Genomic DNA, 13113 nt, shown 5'->3' with positions numbered 1-13113 from the left:
TGCAATGCCCAAACTCGTTCTCATAGTTACTTTTGGAAACGAGGTTAAAAATAAAGTACTCCCGGGGACGAGGTTGATAGTTGCCCGACGTACGTACACGTACGTACAACAGCATGACGTCACACAAAGAAAGCTATTTTGACCGGCGTGATGCGTGACGTGACCGTCACTTTCACTGTGAGCACATGCACAAGGAAACACACATCCGGCTCCATGGTTTTACAGTGGGGAAACGTTTTTACAATGCGTGTACTTTTTGTCGAGCATACATAGTTCCCCTTACACAAAGCCGTATTATATAGGCCTCAGGGTTCTTATATTCTTGGCACCGTGCAAGCACCGCTATTAATACCCGTCTCTATAATGATAAAAAAGAAGCTAAAATCAATATTGAAAATAAACTGTGTGAGACTTATGGCTACTGGGAATTCTCAATCTGTTGGAAGCAGAAATTCAAACTTTAAATTCTTAGTTAGGGCCTATTTGTAAAAGTAAACTGTACTAATCTGTCAGAAAATTAATAAAGAATCGTGCAGTGTAGCCGCCAGTACGAAAGTAGTCATTCCTCGATCCAAAATCCACTTATACCGATTACTTTAAAACAGTGCCTCAAGGATAATAAAACATTCCTTGTTTATAATTTTCCTATCATAATGGGGTGTTGCTGAATTTTGAGCATAAACTGGGGTTCCGGATAATTAGGTCCCTGTACCTCACTGCTCACACTTACCAGGGAAAATGATGATGATGCAGTGCCTCCAGAGAAGTGGTGAATAAATGGCATTGAGAACCGGGGCCATAGCCAAATTATAAGACGTTTCTGTGTCTTAATATTGAAAACGGCCAGGTTGTCATTCTCGTTTGCTTAGGGGCTAACTAGGTCCGTTCATCGTACCGGGTGGATCCGGGGTGCAGTGGGCGGATTCTCCCTCTTGCCTCCCCATCCATAAAAACTCGATTTTTAAGAAAACATATTGGAAAAAAAATGTTGCTTGTTCGTCCCATTTTCCCTGGTGCCAAGCCAAGAAGCCTGCGACCAACACTACCCCACTGAAAAGAAACATTCTCATCTCCTTGGCAATGAGTATAGAATGTTTCTGGATCCGTCCGGTGGCGATGGCCAGAATGAAAAAAACGTTGTCAAAATGTTTTAAATGTTGATTTCGGCCAGATATTTTAGTCAGAACGGATAAACCGTTGCCTTGCGTTTAGAAATTCCAATTCGTGAGTTCATTCCCCGTCAGTTATTCGCTATGTGCGGTGTGCCGATCTTTTCGAAGGAAAACAGGGCAATTCAGTAAACTAAACATCTCCCCGACGCAAAATTTCATCATACAAAAACAATGGTAATTTATTGTTGAGACAAACTCGCAAAGGTCCGTAAAAGGGTTTCCTGCTCTTCCACCGACATTTGGCTTTAAGCAGATGTCAATTCAAAGCTGATTTGCGTCAATTTGTTTGAGAATTTAATATGGCCGATGGAAATTCATAAGTATTTGGGAGAATGAATTTGAATTAATTTACGGATAGCAAAAACCCTACTCCTTTCAAATTTAAGTTGAATAGAAGACAGTAAGTCGATCTACTCGCGCAGTCAATGACGATTGCTGTCTATTACAGAACAAAATCTTTCCGAGTCGACTGGAAAATATGGGACAATACAATTGTATCCATTATATTGCTGAGAGATAAAAGACTGACAAGATTGTTTATGTATTTATTGACCAGTGCGACGTATTTGGCGTTCTATACAAGCCCACTCACACGAGTTGAATGTGAACATCAAGTGATGCGTAAAGCCACTATTGTCAGTAGTGTATAAACAGCACCTGCCAGAGGGAGGAGGTGCACTAACCACACCAGCGTATCTCGTGCTCTAGCTCGCCGGACGCAAGTTGTTCATGTTGGCGGATCGTCTCTTATTTTGGGCGAATATTTTGCCGTTTCTCACAGAACAGATCGACCTTTTCTTGAAGTACATGACATGTACGAGTATCATCCTCTCTCCTGGTGAAATATCAAAGCGTTTGGACGCATTTTGGTGGGCGAACTGACTGATCTTTGTTTGGAAGTTCATGCTTGGATTATCGCCTTTATCAATGTTGGCCTCTCATCGCATTCATTCACACACACACAGTAGGCCGTGCGATTGTAAAGGACAATCCATCTAAAACTCCTCTTTTCCTGAGAAAAGTGGCTACTCGCTCGCAGTTTGCTTTGTCGTATCGTAAGTTCTGGAGTAGCTACAAATACGAAAATTGGCAGGGAGTAAGGAGGAAGGTTCGTCAATCCTTGTTTCAATTTTGGAATTATTTGGTTAAAGTTTTCTTGGAAAACTAGGGGTCGAAAACGTCCTCTTTGCTCGCACCTCCAGTGGCCAGCAGGTTGGATGTCGACAGCGCGTTGGGTTTTTAAATCCACTTTGGCCTGGAGAATCGTTCCTTTTCGTGTTGTAATCTTGTTCGTATCGCCGAGATAATTAACCCAGATCGTCATTGCTGTTTACAGGTCTGGATAAGACGCATATTTATGCCAAGATGAACGAGGTGGATCGAGAAGTCCAACAGCAACCGCAGCAGCATGCCGTGGCTGGCGGTGGTCGACGGGGGAATAGTTCCGCTGCTGCAGCTGCTGCTGTCGCTGCTGCCGTGGCCGCAAATCGAGAGCAGCAGACCACTTCCCAACAAGATCGCGACCAGAAATCCAACAACACAGGAAAGTGGACAAGCGAAACGTATGCCAAGAGTACCAGAAGGTACGACTTACCAGGAAAATTGTGCTTTAAATGCTGCCTAGGAGTTATTTTTTTTGCTGGGCGTTTTGAGGCCGATGCTCGTGTGATCGATGTCTAATCATTGAATGGTGCGGCGCTGACATGCCTGAAAATGTAAAGTCCACGCTACGGCTCTTGTTACGGGCTCGCAGCTCATTTGCATATAAGCTAAAAACCGTTCCCACTGGGTTTCGGTCCACAACTGACCGCCCATTCCAACCTTATCCTAGAGATCTCACCGAGCTCTTTCGCGTGGTGTAAAAATTATCGCCGTATTTGCCAGAATTAGCGAGAAATCGCGTCTGGAAATTAAGCCACGTAGGCCCAATGGTTAACGGATCGGCCATGTTTTTGTATTGCTCCGTGTAAATTTGTGTAATGCCTGTGCGTGTGTGCACATTTTGCGGAAGGGTCAAGAATTTTCTTTCTCAGCTTTGTCTCCACCCTTTCTTTTGGGGAAAAGTCAAGCTTTAATTTTCTCTGAAACATGTTTTTTTTTTCTTTTTCAGGATTCAGAAAGAACTAAGGCAAATAATGTTGGATCCCCCTCCAAATTGCAGGTAATTTTTTGATTTTCCCCAAAAATATAGATCTAGGCCTAGTTCTTGATTTTCCCAGAAAAAAATTGGCTATTCCTTCCTCCATGATATTGTAAGCTGGCCTAAAATGGATACCGCATCACTGCAATGTGTAAAATGTATTGATTTGTTTATCTAAGCAGGTTTTAATCGAGGACCCTAGCAATTTGTTGTAGAGCTGAATTTTGGATCGGAGTTTTGTTTAGTTCGACCATAGTTTGACTTGAGACATCTTTGATACTTTTGAATTGCGATTTTTGGTCCACAAATTAATACGTTATTGACCCCATTTTCGTTCTTTGGTTGAGAAATTTTACTTTGTTGACCCTATGCACCAAACACGTGCAAAAAATTTGTCATGAAAATAATTTTTTTTGTTCTACAAAGAAGTAAAGTTGTGTGATAAGGCAATATGCTCTTTGATGCATTGATTGTTCAATACTGTTGAAATTGGAAGATTACGATTCAATATTTGGACAATTTGGTTGAGAAATTTTACGTTTATTATTGACCCTTTGCACCAAACACGTGCAAAAATTTGTCATAAAAATCAATTTTTATTTTACAAAGAAGTAAAGTTGTGCGATAAGAATATGGCCTTATGATTTGTGCATTGATTCTTCAATACTGTTGAAATTGGCAGATCACAATTCAATATTTGGACAGTTTGAAAGAGAAACTCGATCGGCAGCAGTACTACCAGGAAATTTGGTTAATCTTTTTAGTTGCTGAAAATGTATGTTACATATCTGCTGTGAGAGTGCTTGAACATGTATACGTGTAGAATGCATTTCGGCGGTGCGGTCTGGGAAATACATTGTAATTGTACATTGTATATATTCGGGACATCAAACTGGAAATTGTTGTGTATTTCATAAGTGGACTGTGGTATACCAGTTTATATTCTTGACTTCCTTTGTTATGATAGGTTTAGCATTTGTGTTCTGCATTACTAGTTGGGATTGTTATATTTAGACGGTCTCCTCTATGCAAAGAGTGTGGTCCATTGTGCGTTTGAGTAACTGTTACATCATTGCATTGCCTGTTGTTGCAGAACTTGGTGTCTTTTAGTGATTTGTATCACTTTCGTGAATTTTTTTTCTGAATGTGTTGGGAAGACAAGTTATTGATTTCTTTAACACACAATTTGCTTTCCTTTTTGTTCTATCGCTTTCATGTTGTGTGTCGAAATGTTCACTGTGTACAGTACTATGTGAGACATTGCAACCGGATTGAAAAGAACTTGTCTTATCGTTTAAGTCGTAGCATACATGTAGTATTTCCATTTGTTGTAGCTTTGCATGTAAACATGGGTCATTCTCTCAATGTAGGGAGTGTAGGTACTATGATAATGTTTATTGATATGACATTGTGATAACATGTGTAATTGGAGAGTGCAGAAATGTGGACCGTATATCATTATCAGCATTTGGGTATTTTGAGTGGATAAGCAGCAGTGTGTTCTATGTGGTTTTGTGTGGCTTATGACGGGGCTATATTCAGTTTGACTTTGCATTGGGGTTATGATGTTGTATTGAATGGCAACATTTGTTCTTTGTTATATATCGTGTCTTGGATACTGTGATTTCATATTGGTCTAGAACGGTCAAGTGTCCAGTCTGTCAAAATAACCGTTTACATCATATACACTGTGTTGCATACTTCATATACCTGCCTTGCATAAATAAATGACCTCATATACACTGCCTTGCATATAAGTTACCTCTGCATTGCGTGCGCATGTCTGGAAAGAAACCTTGCAATTATCAAAGTTTGCACCGCGGCAATATAATTTATTCTTGCATAGTAAGTAACAACCCTTTGTCTTTTCGATTTAACTAAACAATTGTTAGCTGCTGTGATGTGGGATATGTCGTTGGAAACCTCCTCAGGGCAAATAGCACCCAAGGCGATGCACCCCTTGGGTGTCAAACACGCCATATCCCACATCACAGCAGTCAGCAATTGTTAAATAGTCTCTTGTGAATGTTTGGCATTAACGCTGTAGAGCTTTTCAGACTAACCAAAATGTCACAAGCAGGAATGCCATGGTCCAGTGGTTACGGTGTTTGACTCATTCTATTCTGTTCAATTCAATTCAATTCTGGTTTATTTGATAAAAAAAACAACAACAGATGAAAAGTCAAAGACTTAAATAATTTGGTTTACAAAAATTACGATAAATATTCAAATTTATACAAAGCCTTAAAATACGTATTCAAGAATTCAAATTAAGTTCAAATTAAAAAGTAATCAAATAATCATAAATTAAGTAAAAATGGGGTACATGTATGATGGTGCGTGGGTTTGAACCCTACCGGGAACATGGTGTTTGTGCCCTTGGGCAAGACACTTGACTACAATTGCCTCTCTCCACCCAGGAGTATGAATTGGTACAGGGTAGAGGACCGAATGTGCGCTGATATCGGCTGCCGCGTGAACTTCGTGGCCTGATGAACGAGGAGTGTTTGTAAAAGCGCTTTTAGCTTGTTGATGCAATTGAAAGCACTATAAGAGCATTTGATTTATTACAATCAAACTAGTAAGTATCCAAAATGGCTTCTACATGGTTCTGTCCGTCTACACGGTTAAAATCCAAAGCTGGTTCGGACCAGGGTTGAGGCCCTTGAGGGGGTGTACCCAGGCAGAAAATTCAAAATCTAGCTGACCCTGGTTTACATGTTTATATACCTTGTCTTCTGCATAAATTTGGTGGACCTGTGACGAAAAAGACCTGACAGCCCTGACAATTTTGCCATAATCCAACACCAGGGTTACAATGCAAAGGGCGCATGAAATCTTGATGAGCCACTGTTGACATCACAAAGAGTGAAGTCATGCGAAATCACATTTATGTTGTGTTGGAGCATGTTTTTGCATGGAGTACAAACCATTTAGTGCACAGAACATGATGTGCCACGATGCGTTGCAATGTTACATTGTCCACAGCAATATTTTTTAGGACAGCAGCCTCAGTAATGTTCTTAACCCTCCTGCTATCTGAACAGTCACAGACAGTCTAAAAATCATCTTCTTCCCCTGGCCATACCTTTTACACAGGCTAGTCACCAACAGTCAGATATGTATGTATTTCAAGCAAGCACTGTGACTAATCAAATTCAGTCAACATATACAAAAACATCCAAGTGGTAGGCACAGCTGGCTTATCAATGACCTACACTCAAAGCATACCGGGAGCTGTATCAAGTTACATGTACATTATAAACAGTCACATCCAGCCAATCCTGCTTCATGTAGGCTGGGAGCGCTTAACTTTTGAAAACAGTCACTTGATTTTGACTGAAAGGACAACTTGGCACAGAATATATGTTTGCATAGAAGGAAATGTTTACTTTGCACACTCGCAGGTCTCCAAAAACAAGTCACTGGTGTTTGTTCTTTGAATTTGTTACTGGCAATAACAAAAACATTATTCCACCGCAGACTTATTGGACAATACATTGCACCCCAAGCTATGCCCAGGCAGTCTCTTGTCCCTTGATGACTAAAAAAAAAAATCCATTATAAATATCTTCTGCTTGTGAAATGCTGATTATGGGAAATGATAAAACAGGTCTGGGCCATGCATACATGTATTATTTTTGGACCAGGCACTGCGTGATGTATCAACACGGGTTGCGAATAAAGATAAGGACACCCCATTATGATGGTCATTAAATAGGTGGAATTGTTAGGTTGAACAACAACAAAATCAACTATCGTATGACTGGCACGTGTTTCAGTCTGCTTGGACGATACATGTATCTTAAATAAAAGAGTTACACACCCTTTTAAAGCCCTTTGTACAGTTAATAATATCAGACAATTGGTTGACAGTCGGCATTTATTCACATGTTCTAGGATAGCAGGGTACCCAAATCTTGACCAATAATGGCAAGTACCCGCTTTCATTTTTCAGGTTTTTTTTCCTGAAGACGTGGGGCTTGTTTTGTTTTTAATATTAATTTTGATATTAATCACACTTTGACAGGTACCAAACCGTAACAGCAACAGATACAGCGTTCCCCCAAAAATTCCCTTAACAGCGCACACCCGTAACATGTTGGTGCCCATGTTACTGGCAAATTGCTCAAACTACTTGCTGTAAAATACAGATCAACTTATGCAACACTCCTCAGTGTTTACTTGTTCGTTTTAGACGTGTAGTAGAGTTTTGCAATTGTGGAAATGAATACCGTGGAAATTGATTTGCGCGTACAGTTCTTAGCAGATAAATCAACAGTGATGATTCTTCAGACCGTCTGCGGAATAAGTACCACCCCTAGCAACTTCCCGGCAGGCTAGAATTTCATCAAAGATTTTGTGTTCAGCCATCCCAGAGTCCATGATATTTCTGACGTTGCCACGACTTTATTGCCTTACCCACTAGCCTCTCAGCCTCCAGACACTTGATCTTTGCATTGCCTATAGATTGTGTGGAGCTTTGAAGCTTTGATTGACCGAGGCATATTTTCCTCCCTCTGCGCCCCCCCCCCCCCAATTTGCTTTTGTTTGTGGAGAATTGAATGAATCCTTTCGATGACGCAACACGTAATTTAAAAAGTTCTCTTCCATTTGCCTCAGTTGTGTTGCAACAATTTTTGAAGTTGCTTGATACATAATTTGTCGACCTGCCATTACTGTATTGTGACACGCTCAGCCGGGCTGGTGGCACGCATGCATAAAATGCTCCTTCGACCAAAATGTGCGGGCCTCAATTTTAAGAATGCGTGCAACATACGCGAAAGCATTGCTCCACCTCCATATTAAAATCGCTTCCAATTTTGTTTGCTGAATGAGCCTATAATTTGGGAAACCTATTTAAACACAGTGACTTTGTCATGTAATCATGTTTGTTTTTGGAATGGGAATTGTGGTCTTGTAAACCAATTGTTGGGGTGGATAACGTGCTTTTTGAATGTGATGTCATGCTTGTTGAGCAACAGGAGTTCATGCACATGTGGTTAAATAATTGTGAAACTAGACACATAAACTGCTTGGACAAAAAGACCTTGTGCACGCACAAGCACAATCAAAAGCCCTCACGTCATCATGCAAATGGAATGCACTTTATACAGTACAATATTTGTTAGGACGAACTGGTAATGGTCAGTGTTTACGTGTCCGATGGCTGACCATAATTTCACCCTTCATTTTTATTAATTAGACATTTGATTTTTAAAAAACACTTTGCCTTGATAAGCCACTCCCCTACCAGTCTCTACGTATTAATGGCTTACTTATAATTCCATCCCAATTAATAGTGAAGAAAACTGGAGCATGTCATGCATGTTCATGTAACCGAGTCAATATTTAAAGCCTTCATTCAGTCAATTGCTGTCGTCAGTATCAGTATCTACTCTGGATATTACATCTCTGTTTGTGTATCGGGCTGAAAATATTTCTTTAATAAACCCGAATTATCCTACTGGTATGCTCAGTCCCCAACTCTAATTGCACTTGGATTGTAATCTTTTTTTGATTAAGACCATTACAGTCATTGTGCTGTGGTTACATTGGACCTATTAATCGCGTTGGCCCAGACCTTAGCACAGAATGCCATGCCCAATTCATCAGTGGGAAATTTGGCCAATCAAGTTCATGTGTGTGCTACAATATGTAGACTGTCAGCACTGTAAACAGCTGTGACTAATTTCCATTGTCTTGTGCTGTGGACATAGAACTTAGAAGGCAGTGCCTGTGGCACACTGTCAGTTCTGGGTTGTATGGAATATCATGTTATAGGCACTGTTTATTTGAGATAAGGGAGGGATCAAAATTTGGATCCTGGCAAATGCATGCATGGGGCTTGGGGGGGATCCATGTGTACTTGTAAATGTGTATGATATGCAAGAACTCCTTTGTGCATGCACGTACCGTGTATGTAACCACAGAACTGATCTTAACCACTGGTGTTGAAGCTGCCAAGTTTTTTTTTCAGTATAGCTGCGGTTTAGAAATGTATAGTACAAGTAACACTATGTTGCTGCTATATTGTTGAACCTTCATACGTACATGTACATACATGCACTACATACGTGTGTACAGATTTCAGGATATGTACTCCATATAGGTAGGGTTCGCCCTTAACTTTTTCTTTCACTAGCCAGCTGGACAAGTGTAGGCCTACCGGTATCTAGTCCGCAGGCCTTTTCACTAGTCCGCATTAGAATTTTTAAATTTTTGCACCATAACTGGAATGTACGTCATATAAACAACAACGTTATTTACAATAATTTTGACTTGCCAGGCGGACTACGTACTGACTACTGGTTTTGACTAGTCCGCCGCTGTTTTTACTCGCATACATATGGCGAGTGGGTTACCGCTAAGGTCGAACCCTGCATGTAGGCATACATGTATCCTACACAACTTTCCAAATTCCAATTGCACTGTAGACATTCATGTACAACATGAACAAAATATACATTGTACACATTCTTGTGACTGACATCAACAACTAAAACGTTTGCTCTCAATAGCCAGTGCTTTCACAAAGGATGTAGGTAATTCAAACATGTAGGACCCAGACACCACAGAATGAGTTGTGATGACTCGTGAGGACATTGCTCCACTTGATACTTTACATGCAACAGAAGGAGCATTCGCTGCTCTTCATCAACTTGTATTATGTAGTTTGGCCTTCTTCTTAACCTTACGATACATATTTGTAACTCCTTCTGGTGTGTGAGAAAGTTTATCATGCAGATATTATCTTGGTGATTGAAACTGTTGACTGTTCTTGTTAATTTCCATTGTGAAAGATTTTCTAAAAAAAGTCTTGTTATACAAATGGGCATGTTCTATAAACAGGAAGTGCTTGTGTGGTCTTTTTTCAAAACAAGAGTAACCCAGTACACACACGTGTTCCTGTGTGCGTTTGCTGAAGTTTAGTGTCCAAAATATTTGTGGGTAATATGTATACATATGGAATGCAAAAAAAACTTGTTAGCCAGTTTGATTTTTCAGTTTATGCTTTTGTATTTGCGGTGTTTCCAAAAGTCCTCACACTACCGGTAAGTGTTACCTCATCACAATATAAAAAAAGTTCTAAAATATTTAAAAGTTGAATTTAAATTGAGCAATTTGAAAGTTTGCTTCCTGTCCCATTATTATATCAAGTCAATAAAAGTTTCCTTTTTGGGACTTGAGTTACAGAGCTCGTATCAGGAGCTTGCGACACCATCTCAGTGTCTTTATCAACTGATGTTGTTGTAATGCACTCCTTGATGCAATTTAAATTGGTTCTACATTGTCATTTTGTTTCAGGAAGATTCTGCTAAATATTCTTCTTCCCTTTATTACAATCTGGAGTTGAAATCAACAGAGGCATTTAACTGCCAGCTGTTCATTCACTTCAGTGATTTTCCTGAATAGCATTAAATGTTGTGCAGCCCTGAACAAAAATGGTGCTTTCGCGGTAAATATTTCTGTGGTAAACAAATTGTTTAGAATTAGACCCCAACATTGGTGGATTGAGGTCAGTGCAGACACACACACACATACACAGGCTTACGTTGGCTTGATCATATAGAGCTATAGGTCCTAGCTCTATGGTTTGATTGATGGCTTTTTGATGGTCAAAATAATGGGTGGAATTTGTGTTGGTGCATTATTCATCCATCCGTGAATCATGCACGCAGGCAGTGTACACCATGACAAAACTGTACAAATTAGAAACAATAGACCGTACGTGGAATACATTTGGGCTCGTTCAGCATTTGGCTTTAGCATTTGACAATTTTTTTCGTATTGCTACAAACATAAGGTCTATAGCTGTCCCTAGGCGTACCTCACGATACGTCAGACGATCCTCGTGGAGAAAGGGGGTTTAAACCGTTCGGAAAGTGCCTTTAAATGAGCTTGACGACCAGTTATAAAGATCCAATCAGTGCCAAGCTCGGCACGAGGGGATACAAATGTTTACAGACACAAAGATGGCAACAAGTAAAACGACAGACGAACGAAAATCTTTTTTGCCTGAAATTGAATTATTTATTTTAGTTAAAGGTATTATATTATTATCAGAGCTATAAGTATAACTTCCGTTATAAATAAAGGATAAAAACATCTGCCCTGCATCATCAAGCTTGAATTGAAGAAGAGTTCTTGTTCTGAAGTATTGGTACAAACTTGCTAAACCTTTTGACTGAGCACTATTTCTTATGCTCCAACTTCTTTGCAAACTACAATGCACATGTTTATGTTCATATTTGCTGGATCGAAGGACCTGCCTTTTGCCCACTGACTGCCAGTCAGCTCACTATTCAGTGACTATATTGAGCTGACTGACAGTCGACTGACTAATTAGGCCAGAAGTAGGGTAGGTAGGTAGGGGAATTTTTTTTTGCCAATTTTTTTTTGTGTACGATCATATGGAGGTGTCTGCATGTAGTCAAGGGTAAAAGGTATAAAGTGATGGTTTTGGGTGTTTTTTTTCTCATTTATCCCTAAAAAAATTAGGGTAGGGGCTGTCAGAATAGGGTAGGTAGGGAAACCGGAAGCAGAACAATTTTTTTTTTGGCCTTAGGTGTAGTTTTCCAAACTTAGACTTTCAAGTCCAGATCAACTAAGCAGGCCTAGCCTTGATTCTTTCTGGATACAGATTACAGATTTTGTTTAACATTGTCTAGGGGTGTGCTTGTACGGGTAGAACGGGAACCAGGTACCCTACTGAGAAAAAAATCCAGGGGTACCTGTTAGAGAAACCCAACCCCAAAATTTGGAAGTTGTTGTTCGGATTGTTTATAAATAAAGGTCTGCACACTAATACTACCAAATTTGTGCATCGATACAGCAAGACTACAGTGAGCTTATACCGGTAGCTTTAGGTGTGAACTCAACCTTTGGCGAGCGTCATAAACATGAAAAATATTATATTTTCCCATGTAGCCTGGTTTTTATTTTTAAACTATCCCCTGCAAACAACATTCAAAATATTTCTTTTACATTGTCTGAGAAGTTGAATTTGTAAAGTTGGATACGGGTGCCTGATTCCACAATCTGGAACTGGTTCCGATATACGTCAGTCGGGTACTCAGTTCTAATGCGCAACCCTTAACATTGTCCACATAAAATCAAGTACATTAATAATAACTGGAATTGTTTTTCGTCGGTGAAAATAATAGCCGATCAAAATGGATACAGAAACAGAATGTTAAGCAATCCCATGCGGAAATGACGACGTCTGTTTTGGTGTGATCATCTCCAACATGGGTGGCCCCTCTAGCAGTTTCTCTTCATGCACGGATCCTGAATGAAAAGGAAAAAATGACAAGCATGGAATCTGATGCTACACAGGTCAATAAACCGCCTATTATCTATCAAGAATAATATGCGCATAGCTTGGGAGGATCGCAACACTGGGATGGTTATTGTTCATTACTGCAGTCCCAGGGGCATAAAGTGTTTAATAAAGAAGATCTACTTATTATTTCTGAAGTGATGTTGTGATTGGTGAAATAATTTTAAATAATTAGGGAATCTGCCCCACGTTGTTGGCATCATGCTCAATCTCGTGCGGCCTTTTGCACATTAATAGGTGAAAGACATCTGTGAGTGCGATCAAAATGGAAATCCAGAGTTAATGTGCATTTGGTATTGCCGTCCAGATTTGCAGCATTAATTGGCTTCCGTGTATAATGTCTGTTACTAGTCTACTTGTGTAACTGTGTGCTTAGCAGTGTGAACATGCGCACACCGGCCCGGAGCATAGACGCATTATACATGCACAATGGCCGTTGATACTGATACTGATAGTGA

The 13113-nt window shown here is 40.0% G+C and overlaps 1 protein-coding gene across 2 annotated transcripts; it reads left to right on the top strand.

Annotated features, from left to right (window-relative positions):
- Nucleotides 1-1815: 1815 nt before the first annotated feature.
- LOC119740654 (ubiquitin-conjugating enzyme E2 E3-like) lies at nucleotides 1816-4124 on the top strand. 2 transcript variants are annotated; one of them, XM_038216019.1, is made up of 3 exons: nucleotides 1816-1975; nucleotides 2509-2755; nucleotides 3283-4124. In XM_038216019.1, exons 2-3 carry the CDS (start codon nucleotides 2538-2540, stop codon nucleotides 3335-3337), a joined length of 273 nt encoding a protein of 90 aa, XP_038071947.1. In that variant the 5' UTR covers nucleotides 1816-1975; nucleotides 2509-2537; the 3' UTR covers nucleotides 3338-4124. The 2 variants fall into 2 exon arrangements, with proteins under 2 accessions (XP_038071947.1, XP_038071946.1); XM_038216018.1 differs by having other exon boundaries at nucleotides 1819-2280; nucleotides 3283-4121.
- Nucleotides 4125-13113: the final 8989 nt, after the last annotated feature.

The sequence above is a fragment of the Patiria miniata genome, unplaced genomic scaffold (assembly GCF_015706575.1).
Source record: "Patiria miniata isolate m_02_andy unplaced genomic scaffold, ASM1570657v1 HiC_scaffold_5, whole genome shotgun sequence".
In the NCBI taxonomy this organism is placed as follows: domain Eukaryota; kingdom Metazoa; phylum Echinodermata; class Asteroidea; order Valvatida; family Asterinidae; genus Patiria; species Patiria miniata.
This window is presented reverse-complemented; position numbering and strand designations above follow the sequence as displayed.